The sequence below is a fragment of the Mustela erminea genome, chromosome 1 (assembly GCF_009829155.1).
Source record: "Mustela erminea isolate mMusErm1 chromosome 1, mMusErm1.Pri, whole genome shotgun sequence".
In the NCBI taxonomy this organism is placed as follows: Eukaryota; Metazoa; Chordata; class Mammalia; order Carnivora; family Mustelidae; genus Mustela; species Mustela erminea.
Genome location: NC_045614.1, coordinates 194,478,206 through 194,500,133, shown reverse-complemented (window position 1 = coordinate 194,500,133; position 21,928 = coordinate 194,478,206). Strand labels below are relative to the sequence as shown.

The 21,928-nt window shown below is 39.9% G+C and overlaps 1 protein-coding gene across 5 annotated transcripts in view; it reads right to left on the bottom strand.

The window, feature by feature from the left end:
* The window catches only part of CXADR (CXADR Ig-like cell adhesion molecule), a 54,064-nt gene that overhangs the window by 5,332 nt on the left and 26,804 nt on the right, over positions 1 to 21,928 (bottom strand). Inside the window, exons 4-8 of one of the 5 annotated variants that reach the window (XM_032352823.1) lie at positions 16,271 to 16,426; positions 15,173 to 15,295; positions 14,491 to 14,629; positions 13,282 to 13,408; positions 4,365 to 4,553 (exon numbers count right to left, since the gene is read on the bottom strand). In XM_032352823.1, the coding sequence (XP_032208714.1) occupies positions 4,410 to 4,553; positions 13,282 to 13,408; positions 14,491 to 14,629; positions 15,173 to 15,295; positions 16,271 to 16,426 (689 nt within the window). In that variant the 3' untranslated portion in view covers positions 4,365 to 4,409. Of the gene's footprint in view, positions 1 to 4,364; positions 4,554 to 9,223; positions 13,409 to 14,490; positions 14,630 to 15,172; positions 15,296 to 16,270; positions 16,427 to 21,928 lie in introns of those variants that run through there. The other 4 variants (XM_032352857.1, XM_032352839.1, XM_032352850.1 and 1 more) reach the window with 4 other exon arrangements.

Sequence of the window (21,928 nt, the reverse complement as noted above, 5' to 3'; positions counted from 1 at the left end):
GCACGTTTAGAAGAAAATGAATTACTATTCTGAGAATATGAAAAGCTCCTACATATGATTAATTAACTAATTATTTTTAAGGATTTTATTTATTTGAGAGGGAGAGAATGAGAGAGAGAGAACATGAGAAGGGGAAGGTCAGAAGGAGAAGCAGACTCCCTGTGAGCAGGGAGCCCAATGTGGGACTCGATCCCACGGCTCCAGGATCATGACCTGAGCCGAAGTCACCCAGCAAAGTGAGCCACTCAGGTGCCCCTACATATAATTATTTAGCAGGGCTAAATAAATATAAAGAGATGCAAATGGCTAAAAACAGAAAATGTGCTAATGGCACACTAATGACAAGGGAAACAAGTTGAATCCATTCAAACAAGTTGAATCCGAAAAATACCATTTTTCGGCTAACACGTTGACAAACACAGGAAAGACTGTGGTTTGCATTCTTTGTAGAAGACAATTTGATAGTCAATGTTTTTTAATGCATATATTCTCTTAACCCCATAATTCAAACTCTACATACCTAGAAGATAACCTATGGAAATACTTTTGCAAATGTATAAAAATGTACAATTGATGCAGCAAGCAGCATTTGCCATAATAAAAGATGATAGTTCGGGATGCCTGGGTGGCTCAGTGGGTTAGGCCGCTGCCTTCGGCTCAGGTCAGGATCTCAGGGTCCTGGGATCGAGTCCCACATCGGGCTCTCTGCTCAACGGGGAGCCTGCTTCCCCTTTCTCTCTCTCTCTGCCTGCCTCTCTGCCTATTTGTGATTTCTCTCTGTCAAATAAATAAATAAAATCTTAAAAAAAAAAAAAGATGATAGTTCATTCATACTACATAAGAACATGAGACCAGTAAGAGAACGATTTGTGTCTACTGGTGGGTAGATGTTCACCATATTGTCTGACAGGTACTACCAGTCCATTCTAGGATAAACCTACGTATGTCTTACTATTCTCATCTTACACATGAGGAAACTGTCTTGAGAGTATTCAAGTATTTTGCCTCAGGTGACCTAAATTATCAGGGTTTCAAATCCTGGTAGTATAACTCCAGGACACATGTTGGGAAAATAGACTAAGTTGTTAAGAATAGGATGTGAGCATTATTTGTCATTTAGAAAGCAATTGAATAGACATTTTGGTGTTATTCTCTTAGACTGATTTGAATGAAAAAGAAAAAACTACCTTATTAAAATTATTGGCCACAAGAGGGCATCAGATATTCTTTTCCAACTTAGAAGTGGAAGGCTGTATTTGTAGTTCATTTCCCTTTTCCATGAAAAGTGCTACTGCCTACAGTTTAGTTTTTTAATGATTATAAGTTTTTAAAGTGTTTTCTTTTAAACTTTTTAAGTTTTTTCAAGTTAAACCACTGCTTTTCCTACGGATCCTCATGTAGAATTGTCATTGCTAATGGGGACTTCTAAGAATGCCATACTTATTCAAACATTTCTTTATTAGAATTATTTTTCTGTCAACAAAAGTAATATACTTTTAAGAAAAAAAATACCTAAAAGCACAGAGAAAGAGCATTAATCACCTATAATCCTCCCACAGAGTTAACCAATATTATTATTTTAATAGATGGGGATGTTCAAAAAAAGGAGCTTTTACTTTGTATACTCCAATACTGCTGTATTAGAAACACATTCATTTTATGGTCACACAATTTGAAAATGTGAAACATTTTCTTATGTATTTTTTTTCTAAAACATGGTTTTTAGTGGTTTCATGGTATTCACATGTGTGTGACTCAACCGATCTTTACCATTAGATATTAAACTACAGATCTCTTTTGGAAATGTCTTCAGTCATATATCTAAATATATACCAGCTTTGTTGGAGTGGGTTTGGTGTAGCAGAGTATTCCTTTCAAGTTTAGGAAAAATGGACAAGTTGAAGGGCACCTGGCTGGCGCAGTTGTTGGATCCTCTGACTCTTATCTCCAGGTACTGAGTTCAACCCCCACCTTTGGCCTAGAGCTTAATTTGATCATGTGCCAGAACTGCTAACTTTTTGAATTCATATAGGAAGTGGATAGATGGTAATTTTTTAGAGTTAGTAAGTAAAAAGCCTGTGATTGTTTCCCTAAGTTCAGTAGAAAAAAATGTTTCTGCATCTTATAAATCATCCATCAAGCATTTCTACTAAAGAAGTGAAATTAAATTTACTGATTAAAAATGAAAGTATTTAAAATTTTTGAAATTTGTCTAAAATGACTGGAAATGAAAAACGTGAAATTTAGTTTTGTCACCTAACTGAAACCTATTTCATGTTTCCCAGTGATAAGACAGACTGTGTTTAAAATCTGACATTGAGAGTAAGAGTTAAAAATTTTGAAGATACCATTTGTGATGCTTGATACTGGGAAATCTGAGGGAATACACACAAAGTTAAAATACAGGATCTGACAGGGATTTGGCATTCAGGTTTACAATAAAATCTCTCTCCCTTGACACAATTAGGAGTGCCAATCAAAAAGTTTTAGGTGGAAAACCATTAAAAATAGTGTATCCCTTATATATTTTAAAATGCTTAAAATATATAAATATACTTTGTCACCAAATTTATAATTTTTCTTAGAATATGGGTTTGTTGGGCACCTGGATGGCTCAGTGGGTTAAGCATCTGACCTCCACTCAGGTCACGATCCCAGAGTCCTGCAATGGAGCCCCCCATCCCTCCACCCTCCCACGCCCCCACCCACCCCTGGTTGGGCTCCCTGCTCAGTGGGGAGCCTGCTTCTCCCTCTCCCTCTGCACCTCTCCTTCCAGCCCCACCCCCCACTCAAGCTATCTCTCAAATACAATCTTAAAAAAATACACACATGGGTCTATTGCTAGGAGTTGCGGTTTCTTTCTCCTATAACCTACATCTATAATATACTGACCCTAATTGAAAGTCTAGTTTCTCTGTAGTTGAAAGAAAACACAGTTTGAAGCTCTGGGCCAACAGAATCATTTCCTTAAATAAGTTGTCTCCACCATATCTAGTACAGCTGATATGTACAATTTACTTCAGTTATGTAATCAGCAATGTAACATTAGCATAAACGGGCTTCGTAGAACAATGAGCCCTCCAGTCGTAACCCCCAGCAGGAGCTTCACTCCATCTGGAAGAAGAGTGCATCTGTCAACGCTCAATGTGCCCTGGGCACTGGTGACCATGTTTAGCAAGGGCCAGAAAGCCCTCGTTAGGCCAGAGTCTGCTCTTTTCCACTGGCCTTCTGCCTGCTTGATATTGCTGGGAGCAATGAGCGATGAGAGAGAGCCACACACTCTTCCATTTTCTTTCCTTTCATATGGTTCTCACAGGGCCCAGACTGCCAAGCACCGGAGGTTCTTAGAAAAATACTAGACCAGGAGTCAGGAGACCTGGATTTTGTTCCTAACTATGTGACTTGGGGAATTGAAATCTTTCTGAATCTCGGTTTTTTCATAAAATAATGCTGGACTAGATAATATAGCCTAATGGATATTTTGGGTTGTTTTGTTTTTACAAAACAAACTGCCATGTCAATTTTCTTAACTAAATCACAAATCTTTTGCCCATATTGCAAAAAGTTTAAATCAAACCTATATAAACATGCTACCAGCCCTGTTGGCTACTATCCAGTGTATATCTCTACCCTGTCCTGGGCATGGCACGTAGTATCTTTAAATTGGTAAAGTAGATTATTTTCCATGTACTTATTTTACTTTGTGTTCTGTGTTTCTGCGAACACATAAAAGGTCCCCCTCTTGTTAGATCAAAGGACTAGTGGAGGCTGAATGTCAGAGGACTGTAATTTTTCCGACAGGTTCTGGGTCAGTCATTGGGATCTTCTATCACCACACTCTCCTCTTAGACTTGCCAGGTCGGGGCGCCTGGGTGGCTCAGTCAGTAAAGGGTCTGACTCTTGATTTCTGTTCAGGTCATGACCTCAGCTTGTGAGGTTGAGCCTCGCATCAGGCTTCCTGCTTCCTCTACTCTCCTCCACCTCGTGCTCTCTCTAAAATGAAGACAGATCTTTAAAAAGAAAATTGCAAGGTCATTCTACTGTTCCCTAGAAATGTTCCTCACTGTTGACAGTTCTGGGACTACGTGACAGGGAAAATGTCCTACTTAGCAACATTAAAAGAGCACAGTGCCAGTAGCCAACATTCAGCTTGGAATAGTGTGTGAGAGCTGACCTAACCCAGGGCCTAGACGACTCTTCTTTCCAAGTGCCAGATAACTCATTTTCTTCATGAATGTAGTTTTGTGCGGACACCATGAAACTGCTGTGAGCCCAAACACCAGCAACTTGAAGAAACACAGATAAACTGAGAAAAAACCACACTGTGATGGAGTCTGTGTGGCAATGACTTGATGCGAACATACCCAGAGCTGCTGTAATTATCCTCATCAACAGAGATCACCGAGAATCTATGTGTTGATCATTCGGATGTAAAGATGTTCCACCTCTGAAAGGCCTGACATCTGCTTAAGGAGAGGAGATAAAGGTGGAAAGCCAAGTGACCCTTGGCTTCGGGAGAAGTCAGGTTGAACCAGGAGAATGGCTGAGGATGGCTGAGGAAGGGTTAGGATTACATGATCAGAAAAGGGTAAGACCATACACAGAGTGAAAGACAAAGGGTAACCTGGCCCCCGCCTCCCAAAAATCGTATCACCAAGGGCTCATTTTATTAATATTTAATAGTTAAGAACTCTGCCAAATTAGCAAAATAATACAAAAGAAAAATGAGTAAAGCATATGAACACAGTTCTCCAAAGTAGAGGGCTTTTAAACATAGGAAAAGATAATCAAGTGGATACATAGAAATAAAATTTTAAACCATGAGATAATTTTCTTCTCAGAAATCGAGACGATCACAAAATTAGATTAAGAGTATGAGTGAGGATTTGGGCCAAGATAAGCACTCTCATTTGTGGCAAGCATAAGCTGCTGTAACAAGAAGGTATTTTAGTAATAGCTAACAGAATATTTTTTACTCAGCCTCTCCTCCTCTAGACATTTACCTTAAGGATAGAATCATATACTGCAAAACAAAGTATATACAAATATACTGCTTATAATTTTACTCCTTATATCAAAAGGATGGTATCGATTTAAATGGTCCTCAGCTGGAGACTGGTTAAGTTACAGTGTATCACTATGATGCAACATATAGTTTTGAAGACTAGGGTTTTAGGTAGATAGACACACAAAAGATAAAAAGAGGCAGAATAATCTGAGAGGATCTGTTAAATTAAAAATTTCATATAGGGGCACCTGGGCAGCTGGTTGGGTGGCTGCCTTCGGCTCACATCAAGATCTCAGGGTCCTGGGATCAAGTGCCCCCCGTGGGGCTCCCTGCTCAGGGGGAGTCTGCTTCTTCCTCTGCTCCCTGTTCCTGCTCGCTCTCTCTCACTATCTCTGACTCGGTCAAATAAATAAAATCTTAAAAAATAAAAAAATTAAAAAAATTAAAATTTCATATAAAACTTTATTTAAAAATCAAAACATGTGTATGCAAGTGTAAGTAAGCACAGAACTATGGCAGTGTAAGGACAGTTGTAAAAGTCTAAAATCAGGCTAGAGTTTGAACTTTTAAGTTAGAGGTTGTCCAAGAAAGCTTTTGAGCAAGAGAGTGAGCCAAAATGCTTTAAGAAAATTCCCCTAGAAATTAAGAGTTTTAATCAACTCTTGTCTAGATCATGGGTGAGTGTAGAGCCACGACCACGAATCTGCTTCCACAATAACGTAGATTCTCCATGCCCCACCCCCGCTGCCCGGTCCCCTCCAAAGTGGTCCAGATCACCTCCTCGCGTCTTCTGAGGTTAAAAACTATTTCCCCAGAAAAACAGTTTCATCTTGTCAGCAAGATTCATAAGAAAAGCCAAATCCATAACCATGTCATCAACTTTTTCCCTTGACCAAAAAAAAAAAGATATGAGGTTAACAGCACATATGGTCACTCCATATTTGATAGAGATACGTATCTGTATACAGATGTGAAATAGTACACTTCTGGGGGAGGTGAGAGGGGAGACAGACAAGCATTAAAGAACTGCTGGCACGGTTATTTAGGTGCTGATATTTTTATTATACCACTAAAAATTAAGCAAAGAAACTCTCTGGGCATGTGTTCCATGCCCACTTTGACTATTTCATTTGTTCTTCTTTGTAATTTCCAATCATTATTACTGATGTGGGTTGCACTGTGTGCCCCCAAAACTAGGTTGCAGTCCTAGTCCCCAGCACCCTAGAATATAACTTTATTTGGAAATAGATCCTTGTAGTTACAGTGAGTTAAAATCAGGTCAAGTCAACAGGGTGGGCAGAGAGGAAAGGATGGAAAGAGACACAAAGAGAAGACAGCCAACGTGTCCTTACAAACTAAGGACAGTGACCTGGACAGATCTTCCCCTGAAAGCAAAAGTGGTCAATCTTGCCAACACCCAAATCCTGGACATCTAGCCTCCGGGACACGAGACAATAAATTTGTTTAATCCAGTCTGTGCCACTGTGTTATGGGAAGCCCTAGCAAACTGATACACTCATACACAGAAATTAATGATAAATGACTAGTCATTTCAGAGGACTATTTTAAAAGACCTGAAGAGTTGAAATTCTTTTTTTGAAGTGGGGGTAGGGTCTTAAAATCTTCTAAGAAATGGTAACTTAGTTATCTAAGCACATCTCCCTGAATTCTGATACTAAGAAATATTAATATACCACAAGTAGGCAATGATAATAAGCATGTAATTTTTTTGGCCTCTCCAAAGGCATACTCCAATATTTCTGGAAGTTTGTGAAACCCAAGAAAAAAAACATACCACCATTAATGACTTAGCATGGAAACCAGTCATCTGCAAAGGGTTTCCTGACAATTCAGAGGTTCCCATTAGTAATTATCAAAATAACCTTGGAGAGAAAACGGTCACTAACTTCATTCCAGACTACTTAGCATCTCTCAGCAGGGTTTTACAAGTTTCCTTCCAAAATGCTTCTCTACTTCTCCAGGTTTGCTCCTATTCGATCAGGGCACCCCCTTCTGTGTTTGTGCAAGTTAACTGTATTTTAAAGATTTTATTTATTTCCTAGAGTGGGAAGAGCAGGGGAGGGGGAGAGAGAGAATCTGAAGCAGACTCTGCACTGAGCATAGAGCCTGACACAGGGCTCGATCCCACGACAGCTGTGAGATCATGACCTGAGCCGAAACCAAGAGTCTGACCGGTATCCAACAGAGCCACTCAGGCACCCCCGTGCAAGTTAACTTTTTGAGCCGCGTGTGCATTCCTCTCCCCACACATACTCACTCCACCTTTCTCTCCACACATGGTCTTTTTGGAAGCGAGCAGGGCAGTTGTCTTATGGAACGTAGGAGACATACGAAATCAATGCAGACTTGCCCCAAGGGCTCAGTTTCGTTTTAAAAAATTCACTCAACATTTATTGAGCAATATGCAAGTGAGAGTTAGGCACTGAGGACAGAGGGGAGTAAATCCACTTCAAACTTGTAAAAGGGCGTATTAAGCAGGTTAAACAACTGGAATGCAAAGAATTTGGGCCCTAAAAGACTTTACTGGGGAAGCTGAGGGCCCAGATGCACCCCTAATTTATAAGTGAGGGGCAGGGGTGGAAATCAGGAAAAACGACTGAACTTGCACTTGCAGGGCAGGTAAGCAAGGTGGGGCTGTTCTCTGGCTTAACAAATTACACACTCACAAAGGTATGGAACTGTGGCCCCTTAGCTATGGAGCATGGCTACGGCATAAAGGCACACCTGAAGGCATGCAGAAAATAAAACACAGAGACATGGAATGCACCTGGAAAGATCTTTCATGTCAGGTCAAGAGAATTGGTTTTTACTTGTAATTTCCTGCATCTTCTCCCCACTTTTTCATTCTCCATTAGTTAGAATTTTCACAGCTCACTAGTAAAACGAGAAGCAAACTGATGCATCAAGGAACTTTTCCTGAAATTTACTTCGTGGTTCTTCGATCACTCTAGAGTTTTGTTTTTTGTTTTTTCCTGCAACAACTCTTTCTATAAATCGTTATCAAATTTAGAAAAATCACTTAAGTAACAAAACAACACATCACACTTGATTTCGATTTCAGAAACACCAGCATGAAAAACTAATCTGAGTTCCCAGGACTGGCTTCATGATCTTTTCACTGCTGCCTTTATTACATTTAGAAATTACATTTGATTACGCCTTAGGCTTAAAGCTAGACCATTTTTAACTAAAAACAAATTATTTTATATTCAATCTTATCTCTATTTCATCAGTTTTGCCATCTGGTACTTATTTAACCAGAAATATGATCTGGCCTTTAGAGCTACAGGGTTAAAATATGGTCTAAATGAGAGGCATTGAATTTTACTCGGTAGTTCACTCTTAGAACCATCCAGCACCCCCCAGGATGTAATATTTTTATCCCCATTTCAAACACCAGGAAAGCGAAGCTAAGGAAAGCACTTAGTCATAAGCAGAATTTAGACAAGTCTGATGGCAAGGCCAATCCTCTTCATCTCTGGGGAGAAAATTTCACCTCAGTATAAACCAGGGGTTCTCAACTGGAGTAATTTTGCCCTCCACCCCAATGGGCACGTGGCAATGTTTGGAGACATTTTTGATTGTCGCATCTTGGGGAGGAAGAAAGAGGCCAGGCCTGCTGCTCAACATGCTACAGGGCAAAGGACAGTCCCTCACAATAAAGGACTAATATCTAGCCCAAAGGCTCTACAGGTGCTAACCCTGAAAAACTCTATCGTAATAAAACATCCCTAAAAATGTCTTCTTACAAAGGTATTACGACCTCATCGTTTTCTTTTCTGAAATCATTGTTTAGAATCAGCAAGAAAACTTGAAACCACAACTAGATATTTACGTACTCAAGGCTACTCTTCAAGAACTCAAATTTGAGTTAACGCTATAAATTGTGAACAGATCACACAACTTTGTGGAGGCTTCATCCCCAAATACTATGTTATTCGGTGTCACATAAATGCACAGGAGTGGGGAAATATAAGAATGTCTGACATGTTTTCATTGATGTGTGACAGTTTGATCTTTATTCTGTTTAAAAGGATGCAAGAAGGGGAGAAAAAAGGAAACGCTGAGGAATAGCATACTAAAGTTTTATAAAGTAGACATTTTTAAAAAGGCACAATAAAGCCACACCATGAGGCAGAAAACTGCTTTCTTGATTTTATTTCAAAAGTACACAAGGTCACAAAACTAGAGCAAGTTTTTTTTTTTTTAAACAAATTTTGTTTTTTACAAATTTCAAAATCTGCACCATTGGATACGTAAGCCAGAAACTTTAAATACAAAATCATTTTTGAAACTGACACTTATCAATTCTCTACTTGCATATGTCAGGTGTCAAAATATTCTTTCTTAGTAGTACAAGTGTATTTATCACAAAAGTTCACAGTTAGGAATGAGAATAAGTGAATAAATTGTGGTTCTCTTAACACTTATGGTATTAAGTTAGCAGAAAATCCAGAGTTCTTCCTTGATTGGAGCTTTTAGTGTTCACAACCAAATCCAACTGATATTCACCATACTTTTAAAATTAAAAAAATAGAGTATTTTTTAAAAGCTTGATTTTAAATAATAGTAAGAGATTAGATGAAGAAATTGTTTAGTGATGTCACCCTATATAAGATAAACAGAACCACAATTTACAAGTTTATTCATTATTTTTCCTTACTTCTGTAACATTGTAGAATTTGTGCTCAGTTATGGACCTTTTTTAGTGTCAAAATAGGCAAACGAGTAAAAACTCTACCTGCAGAATGTGTTGCCTCTATCGCAAGACTATCTAAAGGCATTTGATATATTAAAACTTGCCCAGAACATTTATACTACCAAACACAAGAATTTTATGAAGATATATATACATATATATAATGTCACAAGCCACTAAAAAGTTAAAGTTGTGCCAACATTTTCTACAAACTACTCCTTACGTGACACATCAAAGCATTAACTACATAAAATGTTTGTTTTTTCTGTTCACACTGGAATAAGGCATCTGACAGCCCTAAACACTGTGGAGATGAACAGATTAGGAAAGAACCTTAAACATTCATAGAACTTCAAATTTACATGCCCCACGCACACAGAAAGACAGTGTAGTTATTTTAAGAAGCCATACGTTACAGAATTGAATATCCAACTTCATGCAATGAGTTCTTTCTATATTTAATCAAAATGTTTACTTGCCCCTTCACTTGCTCCAAATTTCCAGAATTCAGTCTTAAAAATTAGCATTTTAACAAAATCAGGTATTTCTTCATATCCATAATCTAACTGCATTTCTTCAACTAAACCCTCCCAAGACACACTCAGACTGTGTTTCCAAAGTAACCACTCCATGGCAGATAGCCCAAATTTAAAGAAAGTTATTTGCCTGAATAAACTGGTCATCAGTATAATTGATAAGAAATTTGGGGGGTTCTCAAAGAGGGGAATACTGGTCAAACTGCCGATAAGAAAAAGAACACCAGTGAACTACATATTCTAAGCACAGAACTCATCCTCGCCAGTACCATTTCTCTCCAAATGATCCTGTGTAACTCAAAAAGACGGTGTCAAGTCTCAGGTGTCAAACAGAATCAAATGGATTCTCCTCAAAGATGCAGGGCTGTTCTGGAGCGGCCTGGATTGGCTTTCTCATGGTAATGCTTTGAATAGCCAGTTTTGGTTGAATTGCTTGATGATTGCTAAGTTATTCTAAAAGAAATACTTCCAGCTCAACTGAATGATTGCTGAGAATTATTTGGGAAGTTATCAGTACCTGACCGATCTGACTTTTGGATCAACTGAAATTTACAATGAGAATAGCTGGAGAAGTAAGTCTAAAACTGAACTCTGTCCTTGAAACTTAATCCTACCCAGCCAGTCTTCTCAGGTCACACAGGTGACGTTTTACGAGCTCTGTTCTCAGGCTGTAAGCGGTGTGGACCTGAAAGCGCTTCTGGGAGAGTCTGATTACTCAGAGCCACATCTCAGAGAGACGGACACATCCACCTTTTACCGTAGTTCCTATTTAGATCGACAGAGTAATCTTCACTGTATGAAAACTGGGGACGGGAAGGATCAAATGCTTTTATTATCCAAGTCTGTGATCTGTTATTTATTCTTACACTATCTTATAAATTTTATTATATAAAACAGGCCAAACATCTGGCATTCAAAAATAGCTACTTTTACAAAATCATACACAGTCAAAGAGTGCTGGGGAAGTTGAAATTTTAGAAACTTTATGAATAACACAATCGGTTAAGTTGCACCCAAAAAGAAGAAGGAAGAGGAGGCAAGAATCAAAGTATGAAAAGAGAAAGGTGTCACAGTGATGTGTTTTTAACAGTACCTTCACCTCTAAGCACCTTTCAGGTGATAGCTAGCTCATAGGCACCAGAAATTCATAATAAAAATTAAAATTACCCAAAGGCACAGATGAAATGTTAACGCAAGTATAAAAGCAATATTATATAGGGTTAAAAACCTACTAAAAAATGCTTCCAAATATATAAAACTATACACTAATCCATTACACAGACATTCAGCTTAAGTTCAGCATTAAAAAGTATACACAATACTCTGCCTAACCTCAAATTCATATGAACATTAATTTATAATGTAGCATTTACCACCACAGCACCCGAAGAGATCAACAGAAACCGACTCCCTATCAAAATCTAGGGAAAAGGTTTTAGAGCTAGTGAAATAATTTATTGCAAACCTTATTTACTATAAAGAAACTGTTGGCTCATTTTACTATATCCACACTCCCTCACAATCTTAAGGGAAATACAATAAACTCACTTTCTTCTACTACAATAGTATTTAACACATTTGGCAGTTAGGAGTATACCTTCTACTCCTTTTCCTTTCATTTCTCTCTCTCCTTTTTTTTTTTTTTTTTTAAAGAATAAATCACTTTCACAAAACTAAGACTCACTCTTTTCCAAGCTCACCGTGATTTTCTGCAACTACACAAGGACATGTTGGCCATAAAAGAGCTATACATCCTCCCAAGTCTGAAATACAGAATCGATGGAGGACACCTCCTAGCTGAAAATGTATTTCATCATTCTGAGTCTATGAAGACAATAACCTCCAGGAACCACATTCAAGTGGTAAATGTAGGATGACATGTTTCTAAAACATATATTGTGCAACACCAACATAATCCACCCCCCCCCAAAACACTGAACAAATGTTTTTAAATTTAGAACCAATGATTGGGGAATTTCAAACTGTAATTGTCAAATAATGAGTCATAATTTTCTTATTAGAAAAATATCACCTCGAGGGCTAGTGTTTAGTTGGGAACTGCAAAATATTCCATCCTTGTTCTGACTGTCATTGTTCTACAGACGGCCACAGGCCTCAAGGCATCAGATCACTCATCAACAAAACCCATATTCACTACCGCACCGCTAACTAGTATCTCTAAATGAATCAGAGAGATGCTCCTTTATTTTAGCATGTAAAGGATCTTACTATGTCCTTGTTGCCTACAGCAGTCTATCAATTAAATAGTTAAGAAATCATTTCATAGACAAGGTCTATAAATGATTCGGAAGTAAAACTAGTAATTTCTAGAACACTGTAGTGTTTTTTATGTTATTAGAGAGCTGTTTCAAACTCATATTTAAATGAGCTTCCAAAGAAGTTTCAAAAAGAACAAACACAGATGTGTTGTAAGTATTTTTGCGATGGATGTTTCTTTACCAATTTGGAGGGGATACCAGATCACAAATTAATTGAGAAAGGCAACCTAAAAATAAATGGTAGAAAATAGGAAATACCAGTTGCACATGATTCAAGTATCAACTTAGGGTGCATGTAAGTTCACCAATTTCTTCACCTAGGATTTCATATTCAAAGTGCTATACCTTTTAAGTGTTGATATTTAGAAATCTATCAAATCAATCTCTTAAAGGAAATATTTTTCATTTGGTGAATCTGTCTTTAGTGACTTCAACTTTACTATTTCAGTAACCACACAAAACTTTTTAAAGCATAATTTTCAGGTTCTGGTTAAGTTCTTGATACATGTTGAGGCCGGTAGCAGAATTTAGAACGGAACAGTCTTCCTACCCGAAGAGGAGAAAAGAAACCTGGACAGCACAGATGGAAGTGCAGAGGCTCTACACTATGGACCCGTCCTTGCTCTGTGCTGGAATCATCACAGGCACCGCCCCCATCCTACTTAGATTAGGGGCAGCTACCTTAGCAGGTGCGAGAGTCGGGCTCTGAGGAGTACGTTCGAAGTCTTCACTTGGTACCTGGTTATACTGAGTCTTGGCATACCCTTCCATGTTGGAAGGAGACATGGAGCCCAGGGACGAGTGATTGCTGCCGATGTAGCTCCGGGCGGTGGACGCACGGCTTTTTGGAGGAGGCACGTCTTCCCTAGAAAGCAAAGATCCCAACACAAGTTCAAAGAACAAGTTTCTAAAAACCTACAATTACATAAGCTATGAAAAATGGGTATGGGTGAAGAAAGATCCTCTAAGTATCGTGTATATGAAAGTGTGCATGACACACAAAAAAGCAACTGCAGTAAGGTACAATGTTATGGACTGTGTATTCGTCCCAAATCTATCATTTACAGAGTATATTCCTTCATACATAATAAAATGAAAGTTTTACAAAAATTTGATTCTATAATGCTGTCTTATAAGGAACAAGCTTAAATTTCTTCATACTCTACTATCACTGATAAGACAATCTACAGTTATGGTCGGCCAACACGCTAACACATTACAGTTAATAAGGCATTAACATCCATAAAAATATTTCTTTTTTTTTTTTTTTTTTTTTTTTAAAGATTTTATTTATTTATTTGACAGAGAGAGATCACAAGTAGGCAGAGAGGCAGGCAGAGAGAGAGAGAGGAGGAAGCAGGCTCCCTGCTGAGCAGAGAGCCCGATGCGGGGCTCGATCCCAGGACCCTGAGATCATGACCTGAGCCGAAGGCAGCGGCTTAACCCACTGAGCCACCCAGGCGCCCCCATAAAAATATTTCTACCAAAATACAGAAATTACTTCTCTAAGACCTTAGCTGAAAACTTAGCAGATTCAAATTTATAAAAACTCAGAGTTTATGCGTAAGAATTTTCATACCAAGCAATGACAAAGAATATACACCAGAGTTACCTCTGGTGCAGTTTAAAAAGACAAGTGTCCAGACCCCAAGCCAGACCTACCAAATGTCAATTTACCTGCTGGATGTTATTTAAGTCGTATGTTATTCTTAAGCATTTGCAATAGCTCTTAAAATAGGATTCAAAATAAGGGCCGGAGGCAGGGCACAACAGAGATTGGTCAGTTCCGTGCACTTGAAACTGAAAGTAAACGCTTTCAAATGTATTGAGGGAAAGAGCTTTTATCCAGTTCTAGCAGGGTAAATGCTTCAGGTGGTTAAGAGAATTAATGCTTTAGAGACATAAAAATTTAATTTCTATCAGTCAACTCTTGTGTCACTTAATTACCTGATATCATGATGAACTTCCTTTTCGTATTTTTCTTCTCTGCGCTTTTTACGACAGCAAAAGACGATAAGACCAATGAGCACTAGAGCAAGCAAAATTCCTACAACTGCTCCTGCAATTGTTCCAGCTCTATTTGAAGCTAGAATAAGATATTAATAAGACAATAATTAATAGTAAAAAAAAATCTGTATCCGTATCTAGTCATATTGAAGGTTAAGGGTACATAGTGACAGACGGATTTCATTGCATATATTGCATATATTAACTTTAAGGAACACATTTATTAGTTTTTTGGTCCAGTGGAAAAGACCCACTGGAAGAACTTTCTTCTGGACTACATAATCTATTTCAAGCATAAAAATCATGAAACTAGACTAAAAGATTTTAATATCATAGCTACCTTGGTTGGCATAGAAGAATGTTCTAAATAGCTTATACCTCTAATGTCTAAATACAAGAGTCAATTTGACAACTCTTACCTTCTTAATGTCATTACAATAATAAAGGCTATATATTTTTTCCCCTTCCCAGGACTTCGAACAGCAAATAACCAAATCACAGAGTGCTTTGCCAAGTTAACATCCCCTTGCCCTCAATACACACTTGCTGACTGAACCAAAGGAAGCTATATGAAGACGACGCAAACAGACGTCCTCACAACAGACAGAAAGAAGGTACTTACGTGGAACAACATTCAGGCGTAGCTGGCACTGATCGGAGCCTACTCTGTTTGTGACTGTACAACTATATGTCCCAGAGTACTCAGTAGAGGCATTTTTTACAGATATAACAGGTGACTTCATGTCTATGGGGAAAAAAGGAAGTATATGGCATAACCCATCTTCACAATATTGCATTGCTAAGTTTTTAGTAAAGGCAAACCATATTAAGCTTGACAATCCAGGTAAAAGTGAGACAAATGGAAGCTGGGTATGAACAAATGTCTATGGAGACATGTGAGCACCTCCAGAACGCAGACGCGGCTGACTCTCAAACAATGGCAGGGGCGGGGGGGGGGGGGGGCGGCGGGGGCAGGCATATAAGGATTCTGATTTCCTGCACAGTTAACGATCAGGGTATAACTTTTGACTCCCCCAGAGTATCCACGACTGCCTTAGCCACATACAGCCTCCCCTGAAGCAGAGGCACACTGATTCTAAAAAACAGTGGGGCGCCTGGCTGACTCAACTGGTAGAACATGCAACTCCTGATCTCAGGGTGGTGAGGAGTTTGAGCCCCACACTGGGCCTAGAGATTACTTTAAAAACAAAACCAAAAATTCCACCCCACAAGGCTCTTTGGTGCAGAAGATTTCAAAACCTATTTTATCCCTGCAGGTGGAAGGAAGATGTTTCAGAGTCAGAAGGGGTCATATAGTTTTGGCCTCTTAGTTTGAGAAAAGGAAGAGGTGGAGAGAAATCCTACTTCATCATTAATCTAGGCAAAGCATTCAAGATCCTACTCTAATTATAAATAAGCCATTGTCTACATTACGATTGTATTTTCCACCAGTATTACTATTAAAAAATCTACAACAAAGAAACTATAATATCCTAAGCAGTGAGATTATAAAAATATTATCATTAACACAATATGACACTAAGTTGTCATTGTAAAACACTGAATAATTCTCATGGAATCCTCATTGTTTTATACAGAAAAGGGGAGGTATCTGGGAATTTCAAAATACACACACACACACACACACACACACACACCCCACTACTAGATCTAAGTCCAAACTGATGGCATATAGTACAATCTGTAATATCAGCAATACCTGGTAACCACAAAGTGGGCAGTTTCTGTGAGTTGGACAACTTCTGCCATTCATACTGTAATGGAAGTGAACCTTCCTTAGGTTCACATTTTAGTTTGAAGTCATTTCCAATCTCTTCTGATCCATCAACGTAACATCTTATACCTGACGGCTTAACTGAGAAAAGAGTAAATGGTAACTTTACACAAGACAACAGAACTTATGTTTGCAAGGATTAAACACATAGTACATTGCACAACCACTGACTCTTTATCATGTGGTCCTGAGTTCTGGGGTGACAAGACCGAAAGACAGTAAGAAGGCATTAGCACCAGTTTACTCAACTACGCAACACGAAGCAGGCACAAATGAGCTCAGGCCTCTCAGGCAGGGGCTCTGGGCTCCTTCATTCCAACGGGCGCATCCGAAAAAAGAAGATGGTGCAGGTGGCTTCCACTTCCTCCAATCCTTACCTGTCCTTCTACTCAGTGCCTGACATGAAGGTAGCACTCCGGGAGTCTGTGCCTTTTCATGTCCCTCTGAGTGCTGTTATCTTACCATTTGGGGGATTTAAAACAAATAATGCTGATAACAGGACCAATTAACACTCTGCATTTACATTAACCCCAAACCATCCAGAGAGCACTGTTATAAAAAGGTCACCCTGACGGTACACTCCAGGTCTCTCTGGGAAACTGTTTAGAGCCGCTGCTAAACCCATTCCTTGTAACTCACTCCAAACACTGGAACAACACCTTGGCATTTCACTCTTCTGCTGAATTTACGACACAATGTACATACAATAAAATCAACACAACTGCATCTTCTGGGGGATCATTTTGAACAAATGTGTAAGCACCACCATCAAGCATGGCTTAACCTCTCCCAAGCAATTTCCCTCATGCTGAGATCTGATGCTACAACCCTGGTCCCAGGCAGCCACGTATCAAATTTCTAGCACACACTAGATTTGTTCTGCTTCTTCTAGAATCACATAAATGGAATAATACTCATTTACTTTTTTTTTTCCAGTCTTACTCCTTTTATTCACTGTCTTTTGATGCTGATCCATGCACTCACTAGATCATTCTTTTTTAATGCTCAGCTGTATTCTATCAAGGGACTAGAACACAGATTTGCTTCCCCATTCATCCACCAGCAAACATGGTTTCCAGTTTTAGGGCTCGTGTTAAAGCTCAATCAGCTAAACTCCAAGGGAAAAGATGTGTAGAGGAGGATCTCACCATTAGAGGAGGGATCCTGAAAGATTCTGAGTATGGGCTAAGAGCGGTGTGGACCCATTCTAAATCAGAGGCTACTTCCAAGGCAAGATTAGGAGAAGCAGGGATTACACTGGAGATGAGGGCCATTTAGCAACAGAGGAACCCAGGAGAAGATGAGTAAAGTGGGGGCAAGAATGGGGAAGCAACAGCAGTTTCTAGTTTACCCCCACTCCACAACCTTGGGAGGAACAGTGTTCCCTATGAATAGCGGGTTTTATTGCATGTCTTCCCAGTCTGGTAAATAGCAGGCCTGCTTGTTTCTTTTTCAGTCGGAGCTCATTTTTATTCTTTCAGTCCTGGAGATGGGCTTTTATTGTTTCACTGCTATGAAAATGTAAATGGGTTCTACAGTTTTGCACTATTAGAAATGGTGCTTCAACACTATGTAAATGTTCACACATTTTCCTTTTTCTTGGTAATTCCTGGATCATATCTAGTAAGTGCATGTTTAACTAAATAAGAAACATTCGAACTGTTTTCCAAAGTTGACCAAAAGAATTACTACAGAGCATCTTTAACAAAGGTTGCCATTCATGATCTCACATCTTTACATTCTTTGATAATACTTAAATTTGATTTCATTTCTCCACTCTTCTTACTGCCTGTACCTTTTAACAAGGGTGGACACAGCATTTAATTGTACTGTTTACTTTCCTAAGCAAATATGTTCCTTTTTCAGATTGATCAGTTGCCCTGGGGAACTACATCAATGAAAAACTTTTATATCAGTTTTGCAAATTATTTCATCCTGTGAATCTTCAAAGAAATGAGCTCTTTTCTTCAATTTTTCAAACTACCAAATATATCCTTTACTACATAAATTAGCAGATATTATGAGATATTGAAGGACTGCTTCATACATCAAAAGTCTATTGGTGGGGAACCTGGGTGGCTCAGTGGGTTAAAGCCTCTGCCTTCGGCTCGGGTCATGATCTCAGGGTCCTGGGATCGAGCCCCACATCGGGCTCTCTGCTCAGCAGGGAGCCTGCTTCCTCCTCTCTCTCTGCCTGCCTCTCTGTCTACTTGTGGTCTCTGTCTGTCAAATAAATAAATAATCTTAAAAAAAAAATCTACTGGTAATACAGTGTTCTAACTCTAACCTTCATCTTTTCTAACAAAATATCCCTTTCCCATAAACCAAATACATCCAATAATGGGCAGTTAACTTAAAGTGGCTGCTGAAAAAATTCAGGCCCCACTGAGCTTGAGATACACATTCGGCCTGTAACAGAACAAGAGGTTACCAACCCTGGCTTCTGAGTTTCACTCTGGAGGGGCCTGCTTTCCACTGGGAGAAGAAAGTGCAAGTCTTTCACATGCCAACCCCAACCATTATACCACAGGAAGGTAACTCGTAATTCATGGCACTTGGGTATACTGAAAGAAAGATAAAAACCACAAAGGAAGACTTACAGATACAAAAGTCTTATCTTCTAATGTTTCTTTGGCCTGGGGTTCCAGGATACCTGACCATTGTCCCCAGAATATTTGCTTCCACGATCATTAGTACAGCCAACAGTCCTTCTCAAGAAAAGGTGCGTGTCCACCAACTTGTACTCAGGCAGCGTTCCAGCAGTGTAGTAATGCTGTACTCCATACACGTACCCTACCATCACCCCCCCACACTAATGGTCTGCATCAGTCTGTGGGAGAAACACTCTAAATTCCAATAAGGGACATTACATCATCCACCCAGAAATGCTATTTTTGCTTGGTTGAAAACACCATGCTCTGGGCTCAGAACTAGTTTGCAGCAACACGGCTAAATGCATCAAGGTCAGAATCGTTGCCAAATATGGGACCTGTTACGGTGCCTCAGGAAAATGGTGCAAAAGATTGACAGGAGCCAGCATGCCAAGTACACATGCTCCTTCTGTGGCAAAACCAAGATGAAGACGAGCTGTGGCGATCTGGCATTGTGGCTCCTACATGAAAATAATAGCCAAGGGTGCCTGGATAAACAGCACTTCTGCCATCACAGTAAAGTGACTAAAGGAGCTGAAAGACCAGTAGAAGCTCCACCATTTAAAACACCACTAGCCTATAATAAATGGGTTAAGTGATGGAACAGCAACAAAATACCGTCTCCAAGTGAAGTCGTGCACAGAAATCATGGGCAAAAGTTTGAGGAGAAACAAGATATTGCATAGTCTCAAAGTGGGTCCCAAGATACTTCTCTTTTTTTGCACTCATAGAGAGGAAAAAGTCATGTTCAATTAGAGAAACTTTTCTATTTTATTTTGAAACTGTTTCAAAATAAAAAATGGGGGGAAAAATGCCTTGTCCTTTACCGATGGCTTACAAATCCCTCAGGGCCAGCGTTCACTGAGCTACCCCACATGCGACTGGGCTGTGTACAACCAGGAAACAATTAATTGTTGTTCTACTCATCAAGAAAACGTCATCTGTTTATATCAAAAGGTCTCAATCATATGCCCCTTCAGAGGTCAAGGGGCAGAAGGTGCTAGTGATGTTTGGCCACATATTAACCCTCAATCGATTCCCTTTGTTACTGAGTTGCATCCACATGAACTTGTGGCCTATCTGAAGAGTAGGGCAGGCTCTGGCAATGGGGCGAGCTACAGTAACACTTCACCCTCACACCCAGGCAGCTAACAGTCATCCCAGGTCATGTCCACACAGCACACAGGGCTCAATGAACAAGCATCATTACTCTGTGAATGCCTTTGTGGCATCTCCTCCAGATTCCCCAGAAGCGAATGAAGGTATTAGGCAAGGCCTCCAAGTGAACTGAGTTCCACAGGACTAACACTGGGTCTGGTCCCTAGAGGGCACCTCGTTTTGTTTTTCCTCTAGACTATCCAAGCAGATGTCTCAGGTAGAGCTAACAGATAAGCTTCCATTCAACAGTCACTTGCAAGAGAAAATTCTGCGAGTGTCTCCCAGCAGCAGCCATGACGCATCTGGGAACATGGAAGAGAGCACTACGGGAAATTCTCCTCCAGCTCTGACACAGCTTGTCAAATCAGAGTATTAGTCATCCCCACTGGCCCTCAGTGATCACTTCCCTTTCTCCTCTTACCCTCCACTTCACCCCTCCTCCCTTCCTGGTTTGGATTCACAGCTTGTGAGGCCATGGGGATCCCCCACAGACATAACAAAGGGAGTTACTGTCAGTGCTTCTCCCTCATCCATCGTGAGGTATGAAATGCTGGGTTGTGAGGTTTAATGAAAAGGGGACATCTCTCCTGCGTGGCGGTCATGGCTGCTGTCACGAGTGTGCTTAGCCACATCATGTGCCAACCGTTATCCCTGGCTCAGGTTCCTTCTGGGAAATGAGCTGCCTTGTGCTGTCGTGATCCCTTCAGTCAGGACCTGCAAATTCAATACAGAACCTGGTCCCATGGGAACATACACCCGCCGACACATACTGTGCTTGTTCACACCATTTCTGGGAATGTGAGCCAAGTGCATGCTTCTCACTGTACCTGTCCACTCCAGGGTCCACAACAAATAATTCTGATAACAGGTATAGTCTGGTACATTACGGACCAGTTAAAATTCCATCTCTATCTCAACTCAATACTTCCTGGAGCGTGTGTTAAAAATAGAAGAAGATTCACTGAGTTATAATCCCAGGTATGCTTGGGCCTGAGATAAGAGTTCAGACAAGTTATTAAAATGTTACCTGCTTTCACATTTATGAGAAAGAAAGGTAACTCCATGTTTACTAAATGAAGACACAGAAGCTAGAATTCCCAATGTTACCATATTCTCTCTCCTGGTTCCCTACTCAGGTTCAGTGGCTTTCAGACCATAGGAAATATTTTGAACCAGGGCCATTCAGGACGAAGTGCCTTTTACCAGGACTTCCTTGTGTACCCACTCAACAATGCTGTCAGTGGAAGGCAGTCTTACTAAAGACAACCCCTAAAGTTGCCGCCGGAAAATCCACATTCTTGCTCTTAGTCGCCGCCAGCTCTTACACTCATGCTTCAGAAAACAGTGATGTATTAAAGGAGTCTGGAACCCAACACCTCTGACTCTTTCACCCTCCCCACCACCAATCAGTTCTCTAAAACAAAAGGAAGGAGGCAGAGCTGATGTGGGGGGAGAACCGCCTTGACCGGGTACTTCTAGAGGTACGCCAGGCGGCTCTAGAGACCCGAATTTCCTTCCAAAAATGGGTCTCCAAGTGTAACCCAAAACAGGACACCTTAGGTCACAAAACGGGGGAATTTCCTATCATAAAACAGAGCTAGACAATTGTGTTTTTCTACGTGGCAGCCATTGTACTTCTGGGTAAAGTCTACCATGTTATGACTTTAGAAGTAAACTTATGAACAATAACCTTTCAGTTTCTCAGTCTGAAGGAATTAAGATTGCTTGTGCACAACCACAGAATCTAGAGAAGAATGAACATTGCAGTCTTTGC